Raw genomic sequence first — 13,071 nt, 5'->3', positions numbered from 1 at the left:
TGTGGTAGACACTATATTCTGCTTAATCAGTACAACTTGACTAAATCACTCTCCTTCCCAAAAATTTTTAGAAAATAGGATTTAGACGCCAAAATGCGAACATTTCCCCTCAAGTAAAAATGTCTTTAGGACTAGTAATAAGAGGGAAATAAATTACACAAATTGTTGAACATGAAGCAGTTTAGAGCCATCATCTGCACCGTGCTCCTTGCGTTTTCTCCATCGTCTTGTCGTGACAGAACCCCAGCTGCTCAGACCTTAAAGAAAATGAAATGGCAATTTAACTGCAAATGTAGATGTTGCTAAATCTTGCGTGAATTTCATCTGTGGCGTTTTTGAATCTGCTGTTTAGTTAGAAGCAGATCTGTTGGATCCACTGGGAAGACTTTTTGCTCTTCAGACCTTTTCCTTGCACAGCTTCTGCTCCCTGCTGGGACGCAGCGACGCCCAGCCCAGCCGGCCTGTCTGATGGCCCTCTCCGTCTACTGATGTGGGTGTTTGAGGTAATCATGGTGACACAGATCCCTCCTCCCCCTAACTGCTCATTAATGATGGGCGAGCGGCTGCTTGGGTGGAGGCCTCACCGTGTCTAACCCTGAACCCTGAATCCAGCGGTGGCCTGGCAGTCTGATCCTGTCTGTCACCAGCCATGTGCTATAAAGCCGGCGTTATCTGCGGCGTTAAGTGCAAGCCACAGACGGAGGGTCAGCTTAAAGTGAGGCAGCCGAGACACCGTGTCCCGCCTGGTCCCATCGCGCACAGGAAGCCGGGCCGCACTGGGTCCCCCTCGTCTGGCCCTGGAGCCCAAAAACGCAGGCGCTAATGTGGGGAGACACTCAGCCAAATTACTCTCTAATTTCCCCCCAGGACTGAAATGATCCCACTGGCACTTGAGAATCAGGCTGGGGATTTGTTCTGAGTGATTTGTTTTGTCTTGTCCACACATATCACTGTCCAGTCCCTTCACTCAAGTTCTAGTTCTCTGCGTTTGGCACCGAGGAGGGTCACTAAAACAAGAAGGCACCGAGGGAGAAGCCAGTTGTAGCAATTTAACCCAAAAAGTCAGCTAGAAACTGTTTTTACGAGTCAGAAAAGAAGCATTCCCTGCAGATGTCGTTCTCACAAATATAACTCTTTGAGGATGAGCGACAGTTTTCATAAAAGGCCAAGTTTCTGCTGTGCTTTTTGTCATGTTGTGCGATATCCGTAATCTATTCATCTGCTAAAGGATCTGATTTAGAGCGAGCTGCTGGGCTGCTCAGCCTCAGTGCGTCATGATTACAGACCTGTAGCTTAATTCTCCTCCAGCAGGGGTTTAATTGGGTGACTAATACAAACACAAATGAAGTTTTTGGAAAACAAGCTCCCAAAGCTCACTGCCTCCGAAAAGAAAAAACACCTTGATAAACGAAGAAGTGATGCAGTGAACAGTTGTTTTATGTAGGATTTGAACTATGATGACTCCGAAGTTTAAACGTAAAACTAGTCTGGTTGTTTTTGTCCCATTTCAGTTCAATTCAGAAATAATTTATTGATCCCAAAGGGAAATTAAATATTGTTGTGACTCATTTAATTAAAAAGTTGTTGTATGGATACTTGAAATCAAACAAAAACAAAAACAGATTTTAAAAAAACCATCCAAAGCAATCTTTTCCAACATAAAGTTTTTGTGCAACCCTTGGTGGCAACAACTGACAATCAGAAGAAGTTTTTTTTTTTCTTTCTTACATCTCCACTGTTGAACTTTGACCCTCTTTTTTGCAGAGTTGTAGAAATGTATTAACAGTCAAGGGTCATCCTGCATAAACAACCAGTTTAATGTCAGTCAGCAACATTTCAATCAGATTTAAACGTGGGCTTTAATTAGGCCACCCCTTAATTTTTATTAGGGTGTTTTTTTAGCTTTCAGTGATGGATTTGTTTTGGATCATTGTTGTGATCCAGAACCCTTAAGCTTCAGGTCTCAAACTGATGGACAAACATTCATTACACTTCAGGATTTTCTGCCAGAGAATTATTTTTTTTTTTTTACTTTTAGTCTTCTAAAAACAACTAAAACACCCAGGTCTACTTCTTTAATATTTTTGAAACATTATCTTGTAATATAAACTAGTTTGCAGCATTTTTATTGCAAATTTTGCAATAAGATGCACAGTTTTGTTTGCGTTTGCGGTATGAAACCTTCAATTTACAGTCTTTTTTAAAAAAAATTTGCGTTACAAAATGTGCAGACCTTATTTTAAAGAAGTCAACTTTTAAAAGAACTATTTTTAACCAACACACAATGATTCCTCATTTATATTATTTTGAGAGTAAATATACAATCTGACCTCTGACTGTGTTGGAAGTATATTTAACTTTTTCCAGACTGAATTAGTTTCTGAAATCTTTGAGCGTTTTTCTCTTTCAGAACCCGTTTCAAGACTCTCAAACTGTAGTTGTTCCATTAACTCAGTTTTGCGACATTAACCAGTTTTAATTTGGAGTTACTGGAAAAAGGTGCGACACCCAGTACTACCAACCAGTGGTAAGCATCAGCTTCTTTCCCCACCGTATGATATGACCACAATAAAGACACACATCAACTGATGGGTTGATAATGAAGACCTGCCAATGCAATTATTTGTTAATGTGATTATTGACATGTATTACTGACACCAGTGTTTGGAGTAATCACAGCTAAGCGACGGGCTTTTAAAACAAGCACCGACAGACGGAAAAATAACGGATACGGCAAAAGAAACACTAATACAACAAGATGTGCACAATAAAACAAATCTAAATGTTTTAGATTTAGAGTTGTTATCACAGTTGCTCACAATCTGCGCTTCCAAAGACCCGAGCCTCTTCATCCCATTATTCCTTTGTGTAGTTGGAAAAAAAAAGACATTTAAAAAAAAAAACCCAACAATTTCAGGAGTATACTGGTTTCTGCTCTCTAATAACATTATGTTGAGACTCATCCCAATGCAGACTACACATTTTAACTCATTCACATGTCTAATCATGCTTTCCATGTTTGAAATTAATTAATTTTAATTAAAAACCTGTCTCTGAAGTTCTTTTTGCTCGGTTAAGATACAGCAGACATTCAGAGACTTGGTGCTTCAATCATTAACGATTACAAATATACTCCTGAAACTGCTGTCTTTTTTTAAAATGTCTTTTTTTTCCCCCCAACCTTTTTGTATTTTTTCTTTATTTTGTGCCAACAGAAGATCCCCACAGCTTCCTGCAGGAAAACATCTCTCTCCAGTCCCCGTTTTGCTCCCGGATGAATGCAGCTCTTGTTTTCCAGCAGCAAACAAGATGCTGTAAAGCTGAGAAAGCCTGACCTTTTCTGTCCCATGCTGTACGGTCAGAAGCATTAATAAATCATGTTGCCTGTAAAGAGTTGCAGCAGCTTACATCAGGGGTGATTCTTGTAAGAATTGAGGCCCTGAGTGCGCTCCAACACACAATAATAATAACTTTTTATCACGTAACCTTAACTATCTAAAAGTCATGATTACATTAACTTAGAAAATGGCAAAATTATTAAACTACTGGAACTATAAAATGTTATTCGGCTTCATTTGTCGGCAGCTTAATTTTCAGTATTTACTTTGCACAACAAATTTATTTCCTCTAGAGCTGATATGCAACATAATTTACAGGGGGAAAAAAAAGTTTGTTGCAATGACTTTCTAAAATACTAATAACTTTAACTATTTATTTATTATGTTTGATTGCTCCTGTCACCCCCTGAAACTATCCCACCCTGGGCAGTGAGCCATGTTGACCAAATAAAAATCAGCCACTGCTTTGTGGATTCTTAACAATATAGTTTAACAACAATATTGGTTATATCATTTTGATTTTCTTTGATGCGTTTTTATTTAACTCATTCTTGTCTCATTTAACACTAAGAATCTTAAAAAGAAAATATTATGGAAGAGTTTTAGACGCCTTGCAAAATGCAGAAACCTTTACACTCGATCATGTTGCAAGTTTCTTTCTCTTTTTTCGCTATTTTAAGGAATCTTGTGAAGCATAGATATCCTACTGCAGTTACAGAGTGAACTGAGTAATTATTTTATATTTTCACAGTGCATATTATCCTTCTGAATGTCTTAAATGATTAGACTATACTTATTGCATTCAATGTTTTCTGAAAAATGTGACAAATTCAAACTGTTGTGTGTACTGGACCCTGCTGCAAGCTTCACATATAACCAATGAATCCCTAAAATCACAAATGTGCTTACATAAGCAAACTTACTGGTTATTTGAAGCAAAGTAAATCTCCTCAATTCAAAGTCTTAGTCAACAAAACAAGAGTGCAGACGCTAGACTCTTTAATTGCATCTCCTTCATCAAAAGTGTGTAAAATTGAGTCATTCATGCAGGTTCTGAGTGGGAAATCACTTCCAGCCCGAATTATCCAGGGTCTGGTTGAGTGTTTGGACCTAAATAAAGCTTAGAGGACAGAGAAAAGTCTTCATAGATTAACATTTAAAACTATCAGGGGCCGCTGATTGTTTGGAGATCTTAAGCACTTTAAAAATCAAACAGTTTATTTTTTTTTTGTCTTCTTTCATAATGACGCTTCACATCCCTGCTGAACCGACTCCCACGTCCAGTCCGGCGGGTTATTATTAGGAGTCGTTAAACTAAATATAACTGGCTTCGGTCGGCTGTCATCGCGTCACAACAAGTGAGATTATCCCGCGGAGTTTTCTCTGAGAGGTGTCGGGTTTGGTTTGAGGGGGGCTATAAAAGGAGGGGCGGCAGCAAGTGGCTGGCACTCATCACCCAGAGACCGCGGAGGCTTGAGATGCGAAGAGGCTCAAACAGCTGTCTGCCTTCAACCGCATAAAAAGTTAAGGCTTTCCTTTCCAAGGACGAGGAAACATCTTGGATGCGCTGCACTCTCAGGTCTTAATCGCCACAATGGCTCTTTGGTGCGACGCCTGCAAAAGTCCCGTCAGCTCTCCGTGCACATCCCACCATCCGCCCGGAGACCAGCGCCGCTCCGCCTGCAGGAGGTTCAGGTCAGTTCTTCTTCTCTGATCGGTGCTCAAGCGGGGGTGCGTGTGCCTCTGGTGGTACAGGTTACATTACAGGTTAATTGAATGTTGTGGTAGTTGATTCTTTCTTAGCTTACTGGAACTGAATCATTTAACCAAACGGTGGCTTTTATCACATATTTTTGTGTTACAATCACAAATATAGTTATATTTCAACTTCATCCCCTCAGTATGTTGTATTGCTGGTTCAGTTCTCTTCTTCCACCCGTTTGCTGCGTCTCCCTGCACGTTTTGTGGCAATATGAGCAGGGTTTCTTCTGTTTTTCTTCCAACAGCGGCTTTCTTCTTGCCACTCCTACAAAAAGATTTATGAAGCAAACAAGTAGTAGTTGTCAACAGATATTTTTCCACCTGAGCTGTGGGTCTCTGTTGCACCTCCAGAGTTACCATGGGCCTTCTCTGATTAATGTGTTTACCTGTCAGTCGGTCTTTTAACCTAACAGTGCTCCAAGTGTCAACTGTGTTAAATTGTGTTTTATTTAGTGGTATCAAAGAAAAGGGGGTTGATTATACGCAGGCCACACTTTTCAATTTTGTTTTGTTTTTTTAAAAAACGCTTTTGAAAACTACATAATACATTTTATGCTAAATTATTAATAAATTCATTTTGCTGTTTCTTCGTACCAAATCTCAATAAAGAACAATTAAAGTAGTCACTTAATCAAAACTGGCAGTTTTTATTGAGTGGTTTGTAAAAACCCAACTTCAATCCAATTACTTCTTGTCGTCTAGCAACTGAGTAATTATTCTCTCTTTTTTTTGACCGATGTCTTGCAATTCTGTGACTTTTCCTCATATTGAAAATTGTCTCTTTATAATCAGATGCCGTCCTGTTTGTGAGCCAGGTGCATTTAATTCTTATTTTGGTTTGAAGGGCTTCTGCACAGTCTGAGCTGGTTTCTGGTAAATGAAAGAGAGAAAAAAAAAAAGAAGTGAAATAATTGGAGCAACTTAAATTTCCATTTGCACACCTTCCCACTTTTCCTGTATGTTTGCTGGTTGGGATTAATGCATTTTATTGTTATGACATTTTATGGGCTGTTGAGACACAAGGTGGAGAAAAATGTGCTTCAGCCTCGGTGATGCTCTCAAAACTCATCCAATAATTTATCCCCCCTTTTTTTTTAATTCCTGAGCCCTATTTATAAACACGTCTTGACTGAATTTAATATTAATATCTGATCATGCTTGGATACAGAGTGATCTCACTCTCCTTTTGTGGCACTTTCTGTGTGGTGTGACGTGGGGTGCTCCCGCTCCAAGGACACCCACTTTATAAGGCAATGGAGGGAGAATGAGGAGCCCGGCCGCCCCTCCTTTCCTGTGTGCGTGACGCCCACGCCTGGAGCCCCGGCAGCTATAAAAACTCAAGGCTCTGTGAGGATGGACCCAGACAGACTCTGATCATGCAGACTAAGTGCATGGAGAGCCCTCATCGCTCTACTCAGCCTCTCCTGTCAGCCGTTTCCATAGGAACTCTTCATATTCAAAGTGGGCTTTAGCTCAGACGAGGCCAAATCTGCGTTTTGTTTTGAAGTGAACAGAATGAAACCAGATTAGCTTTTTTGAGAATTTTGTAGAGTTTTGGGTCACAGCTCTCACACCAGCAATCATGGTCTCCCACAGGTCCACCAAAGGAGCCTCCAAAGCCCGGAGAGACCACATCAACCATGAAATCAGGAATATGCGCTCTCTGCTCCCCATCAGCCAGGAGGACCAGGAGCGCCTGTCGTACCTTCACTCCATGGCCGCCATCTGCACCTACATCCGCAAATCTGTCCTCTTCCAGGGTGAGTTCTGCAAACTTATCGTAAGTTAAATTTACTCTTTACTTGGGTAACTGGGGGGCAGTGGGGCATTGCTTTTATGCGTATTTCTACTACGCTGTACTTTTTGCTTTTTCTTGAGTGAGTATATTGAGTGTTGATACTCTATGTGAATGAGTAACTTCACTGAATGAAAAACAAGCTTGTTTTAACAACAACAACAAAAGTCACCAGACACACAACTGCAGTTTTTGATCAAGTTTAATAACTTCTTAATGAAAAATTAATTTGTAAAAAGGTTTATTTTGCTGGATGTTATTTTGTAATTCTGTTATTTTATATTTATTATTTTTCATTTATTTTGGCCTGACCAAAAAATTCCACATGTCTAACATTTTGGTCCATCTGATGATGTAATTTTTAAAATATTAAATTATTGATTTATTTATTTATTTTTAAATCAGTTTCTCAATACTTTAGCAACCAAATAAGTTTTCACTTTTTACTTTTACTTGATTCAAAATGATGTAGTGCTACTCTTACTGCATATTTTTTTCAACACCGAATTTAGATGCATTCTGCATTACAGAGAGGATTATGAAGCTCAGCTTAAAAGTGTCATGTGAACAACATCAAGAACATGGCAGCTGTGACAATCTGCAGAGACAGAGGCGGTGAAACAAAGGCTGAACTCGTCCTTTCATCCTGCAGGGCTCCCGGCTGGGGAACGGTCCCGGAGCGCTCTGCAGTACGAGGCCTTCCTGGACGCTCTGCACGGATTCATCCTCGTCACCACGGCTCAAGGCAGACTGGTTTACGTGTCGGAAAATGTGGCTGAATACCTCGGTCTGTCCATGGTGAGCGTTGAAGCCTCACGTTTAGTCGTTTTGCTTCTTAACAGACTTTGATCTGTTAATGTAACCCTGTGTTTTGCTTTTCCAGGTAGATGTTCTACAAGGAGACACAATCTATGACTTAGTGGAACGATTTGATGTGGATGTTATTTGCTCCAACCTCGACACGGAAAGCAGCTTATTTTCAGGTAACAATAAATTCCTTTATTTATAGTTTTAAGCTTAAAAGTAAACCAAATTCTTCAGCAATCAGACTGTACTGTCCACATTTATTGGGAATCCCGATGAAGACGAATACAGTATTGTATTGCAGCAATTCTAAAAGAAGGACCACACGTTTATTTTACACAAATAAAATATGCAATTAAAAGAAAATAAAAATATTTTAAACCAACTCAGCAGTTGGGAAATAATAGGTGTTGTTAAATAATCTGCAGTCAGTTTAAAGTAATCTGGATTTGGCTGCACATTTTGAAATAAAGCTGGTTTTAGATACTCCAGATGCACAACAGAAATGATAAAAATCTTACCAGAGAAGTGCTTTCTATGATTGTATGTGGAAAAATATTCCATTTAGAAGTAAAAGACGTGTAGCTGTAGAGCCAGAAGACCCAAAAATGACCAATTTCAGTTTATAACTTCACCAGATTTTCTTATTTGACAAGATTTCAAATAAAACTCCAATAAGTTTTCCAGGGAATTTGGAAGAGAGACAGGCACACAGCATCCCACCTGGAGTGTTTTTCTGCTTAATCTCAAGTCTCCTCTGATGGAAACAAAGTTCCAGATTAAATCTCAGTACAGAGATTTGTTGAGCAGAAAATGCTTTTTTTTCTGCCTGGCATGTAGGTAGTGTTTAATTTTTGTTATGGAGACCTGAAGATTGCACTCTGTGCTGCAGTGAGCATTGGAGATTTTCTTCACCTTTCCTGCAACCCCAAAAAGATAAATGCCAGTTCTGGTTCTGCCTTGTGGCTAATATGGGCCTCTGTTTAATGTCTTATTTATAAGCAACAGAAACTCATAGATTATTAATTGGACGTTCCCAGAAACTCCGGTCAACCTAAAGAAGTAAAGTGTGGGTGTTTTTGTTGTGGTTGTAAAGTTTCAGCATCCATGAAGACTAAATTTCCATTTTGCTTTATCTTTCTCAGAGAGGAGCTTCGTGTGTTGCATGCTGGCCTCCAAGGCCTTTAAGCTCCAGTTTGGAAGCTGCTGCTCCATGCTGGTCAGAGGAAACTTCCGGTTCTTCCCTCAGCCCTCGTCTGCAGCCGCCCCCACCATCCAGCCTTTGTTTGTGGCCCTCTGCACCCCAACGGTGAATCGCCTGACCGGCGCCGACTCTCACTTCTGCCACAGCTTCAGCAGCACTCACAGGCTGGACATGGGCTTCACTCAGCTCTCAGACAGGTGAACGCAAACCCCACAGCTTAGGCTACGTTCACACAGGAAGTCTTTATGCGTTATTCTGATTGTTTTGCTGAAATATAATTTTTTCTCACATGGTCAGGGAGCTAAGTAAACCCGACCACAGTCAGATTATACATATGGTTTTCGTCTCCTAATGTTGAAGTCACGCAGCATTGCATTGTTTACAGAGGTATACATGGAGTTGTTTATGAATCGATTTTTATAGATCCATAAACATAAATAACTGCAGTGAAAAAGCCATTTGTAGGTCATTTTTGGGGAAAACAGTGGATTTATATCACATTTTCCTGTTGCGTTTTCATATCCTTAGGCCAGGATCGCTGTCTGTGGTTTCTGATTGTTATTTATTTTTATTTTCTTAGTGTTTTATACTATTTGGGGTATTCAAGGGAGGAAATGATCAACCGATCATGGTACAGCCTCTTGCATCCTGAAGATCTGCCACTGGCTGCAACTTCTCATAAAAGTTTAAGTAAGTATTTTTTTATATTTTTAAAGCTAGCAGCCAGGTTTTTATTGGTGAATAACTTGTTTCTATCCTTTATAATAAGCATAATTGCCTTTTTTCTCCAGTGCAGGCAGAAGAGGGCTTCCAGGTGGAGATGATCCTGAGGCTCCAGAGCACAGATCTGTCATGGACCTGGATCTATATCCGAGCTAACAAGGACCCAGAGTGCCAGAGCATCAGCTGCACTAACTACATCATCAGGTGTGATGAGGCTCTCAGGCAACCCCGACCTGACAGCGTTTCACTTTTAAAAGTCTCTTAACACATCTTTTTTAATCTCACAGCGAAACCGAGGCCAAATTTCTGCAGAAGAAAATCAGCAGCGCCGCCTTCAAGCCGCCGTCTGTGCCAAATTACCTCTACTTTGCTCCGGAGGTGCCTCAGAGTCGGAGCGTCAGCGCTAAATGTTTTAAAAGGCGGAGGATGTGTGGCAGCCAGAGTGAGGAGCTTGGAACCAGAACAAGAAGGGAATCTGAGGAAGACATTTACTGTGCGTTTTGCCCGTCCTCCCAGGGTAACGGCTCTCCTGTTTCCCTGGGTGAGAGCCCCGCCCTGTTCACCCCTCCCTACAGCCCGGCGTCATCCAGCTCCACTCTGCAGCCGGAGGAGCTGAACTCTGACCTCCTGATGGATGTTCATGCATGTGAAGATCAGCTGCCAACCTCTCCTGACGCCTCTCCCTCTTACTACTCCTACCAGGACACGAGACTCGCCTGTCACCATTCACCTGCTGACTCTTTACTCACAGCCGCTGACCAAGTCTTTGAACACAGAGACTTTGACCTGTTCACCGGCAGCTCCCTGCACTCCTCCTCGTCCTCATCTTCATCTCCAAACTATGATTTCCAGGCTTGTCCGGCTGACGCTCGATTGGTTCCAGACTGTTTCTTTGTGTCAGAAAGATGCGAGAGCCAAGGGGAGAGCGCGTCCCTGCATCCGGACGACTTCAACCTTCTGGACGATCCACAAGGGGGCAGTCTGGTTCAGCTTCATCAGGTGCCCCAACAAGAACTTCTCATGCATTCCAGCATTCTGACTCCCACCCAGTCTCCGGTAGAGGCAGAGCCGAACCTCTATGACGAGAGGGAGCAGGCGGCCATCAGCATCCTGGCCCAGCAGATCTCCTCTCTTGCCAGCAGCTTCAACCTACACCGCGGCCTGAATCCTCTACAAAACACGGCGCTGGCAGCCAACGCTGACTGGCTCCAAGGCTCCCCTCTTCCTTCAGCCCCTCTCCCAAAGCAGGAGCAGGTCTATGATGACTGCACGCTGGACAGCATCCTCAAAGACCTGAACGTGGTCTCGAGGACAAGTAGTCCGTCCAGTCCTGACGTTGTTTCCTGCAGCTACCAGCAGGGCCTCGTTTCAGGGGAGCCGGTCAGCACAGGCAGCTTCACCTTATATCCCTTCAATGTGCAGCTGGGAAACCAAGGCAGAAACACTGGGTTGCATCAACTCAACCACTACATGCAGAGGAGCCTCCAGCAAGGTAAACTTTCCTAAAGCATACAATATTGTTGCTGTGAAGAAAAATATTTACCCCCTTACAGATTCCCATTTTGTCAATTCAAATGGATTTTTCAAATTACCGTTTTGAGGTGACGATTTAAATTATGTATCCAAAACATCCTGACCGTACATGGAAATATTGCTCCCTCTTAAACCAAAAAAGAAATGACTGTGGAGAAATTTTTAATTTCTCTGTATTGAGAATTGGTAGCTGTGTTTCAATTACAAATGTGGGCAAAACTTTGTCAATATTCCACTAATGTCAAAAAAGAAAAAAAAAAACCACAATTGTGCAACTGCTGTGTTACCATTAAATAAGAAACACATTTAAAATCAAGCATGAATAAGTTTGTTCACACGATAAGTCATTAAAAAACATTTTTTTAATGCAAATAAATTGTTTCCACTGAACTCATTAAAGCATTCTAGAAATAATTTTGACTGACAACAATTCCTGGTTCGCCACTATTCCATGTTTTCTTCATTTTCGGCTCTTGTAAAGCCTTATAAAAAATTTCTGTAACATTTTCCACTCCAGGCCTGTATTATATTGTCAATTAAATTACTTCTTGATTGTATAGGTCCAGAAGTGAAACTGAACCAAAACAATGCTTTTTAACATAAAGTCTCTCTGATTTAGATTTTATCATAATAAACAAAATTATCATGTGATGTTTACCAATGTCTGATATTAAAAGTCAGATGATATGAAACATCTAGGTGTGACAAAAAAGCAAAAAATAGATCTGTAAGAGGGTAAATATCAGCTATGTATATACAGAACTAATTTCCACTCTCTGTACCGTTTGTCTCCCTGCAGATGGACTTGCTGAGGAGAACTTGTACTAAAATAAGTCTGTGACTTACCGTGCTAACACCCGTATGACATATTGTCAGGGCAACCCTCCTACGACGGACTCAAAAAGAGAGAAAAATGGACGTCAGCGCTTAGATGCTGTTTGCTTTACCAAAATAAACCGAGATAAATTGTCCTGTTCTGTCAGCTCTGTCGTAACTCCTCCAAGCACTGCTGCCGGGTGTGTTTTATGTTTTGCTGATGTCTTTTATTCTTAGAAAAAAGTAAAGGTACTTTAATAATACTTCTGACAGGAGTTACACACTGAAATCGAGGTATATTTTTCATTTAATACTAAGTGACCACAGTTTACTATTGAGCACTTTATCAAAGTCACCGACCGAAGAATTTCATAACAGAGGAGATAGAAACTGGTACCTTGATTTAACCAGGATAAGCTTTAACACATTAATCATCCCTTTCAGTGAAGAACCAGCTATTGCTACTTTCCAGGTGCCTTAAAACTGGTCATAAAGATGTAGTTTGTTAGACCGATGTTTGTTTTTTTGATGCAAAAGTGACTTAATGTTTTCATGCTGTCAGGGATGCAGGTGAACCAGCAGCAGCAGGACAGATGTAATGATTGTAAATACAGCTTCTACCTCAGTGGAAAAGCTCGACACATTCCAAGTTTGTATTTATTCTGTTTTACCGTCTTCTATTTATCGACAGTTTAATGCTTATTCTGTGTATATTTCTTTTTTTCTCCCATGGTACTGGATCCCTGTACGTTTTTCTGTTCAGAGATGTAAATAAATCACATGGAAAACACATTGATAGTTTTTCTCTCTATTGTTTTCATGAAATTTAATCAATTATTCTTGTAAACATGATGAAATACTTCAACACAACAGTGCTAATCCAATAGGAATTTTAGCAAGAGTAAAACCAATATGTTATTCTCACAAAAAAAGCTTCAGTTGGTAGAGCTTTTGTGGTTAAGAAATCCCAACTTACACACAATTAACAAGAAAACAATAAAAGTGTTCACTGCGAGTTATGTAAAAATGTTCATCCTGCTTTAATCCTTCCTTTGGTCTCTGCTGATTCCTGTGGGAGCAGCACATGTTGCCTCTCC

At 40.6% G+C, this 13,071-nt stretch overlaps 1 protein-coding gene across 2 annotated transcripts; it reads left to right on the top strand.

Moving 5' to 3' along the window:
• The first annotated feature begins 4,721 nt into the window (after positions 1 to 4,721).
• On the top strand, positions 4,722 to 12,766 carry npas4l (neuronal PAS domain protein 4 like). Of its 2 annotated transcripts, none has more exons than XM_007551480.2 (9): positions 4,722 to 5,033; positions 6,696 to 6,859; positions 7,547 to 7,692; positions 7,778 to 7,877; positions 8,844 to 9,099; positions 9,483 to 9,592; positions 9,694 to 9,829; positions 9,913 to 11,117; positions 11,958 to 12,766. In XM_007551480.2, exons 1-9 carry the CDS (start codon positions 4,933 to 4,935, stop codon positions 11,984 to 11,986), a joined length of 2,247 nt encoding a protein of 748 aa, XP_007551542.1. In that variant the 5' UTR covers positions 4,722 to 4,932; the 3' UTR covers positions 11,987 to 12,766. The 2 variants fall into 2 exon arrangements, with proteins under 2 accessions (XP_007551542.1, XP_016526703.1); XM_016671217.1 differs by lacking the exon at positions 4,722 to 5,033 and adding an exon at positions 6,356 to 6,560.
• Positions 12,767 to 13,071: the final 305 nt, after the last annotated feature.

This window comes from Poecilia formosa, unplaced genomic scaffold (assembly GCF_000485575.1).
Source record: "Poecilia formosa unplaced genomic scaffold, Poecilia_formosa-5.1.2 Scaffold42, whole genome shotgun sequence".
In the NCBI taxonomy this organism is placed as follows: domain Eukaryota; kingdom Metazoa; phylum Chordata; class Actinopteri; order Cyprinodontiformes; family Poeciliidae; genus Poecilia; species Poecilia formosa.
Note: the sequence above shows the minus strand (reverse complement) of the source record. Positions and strands in the feature narration are given on the sequence as shown.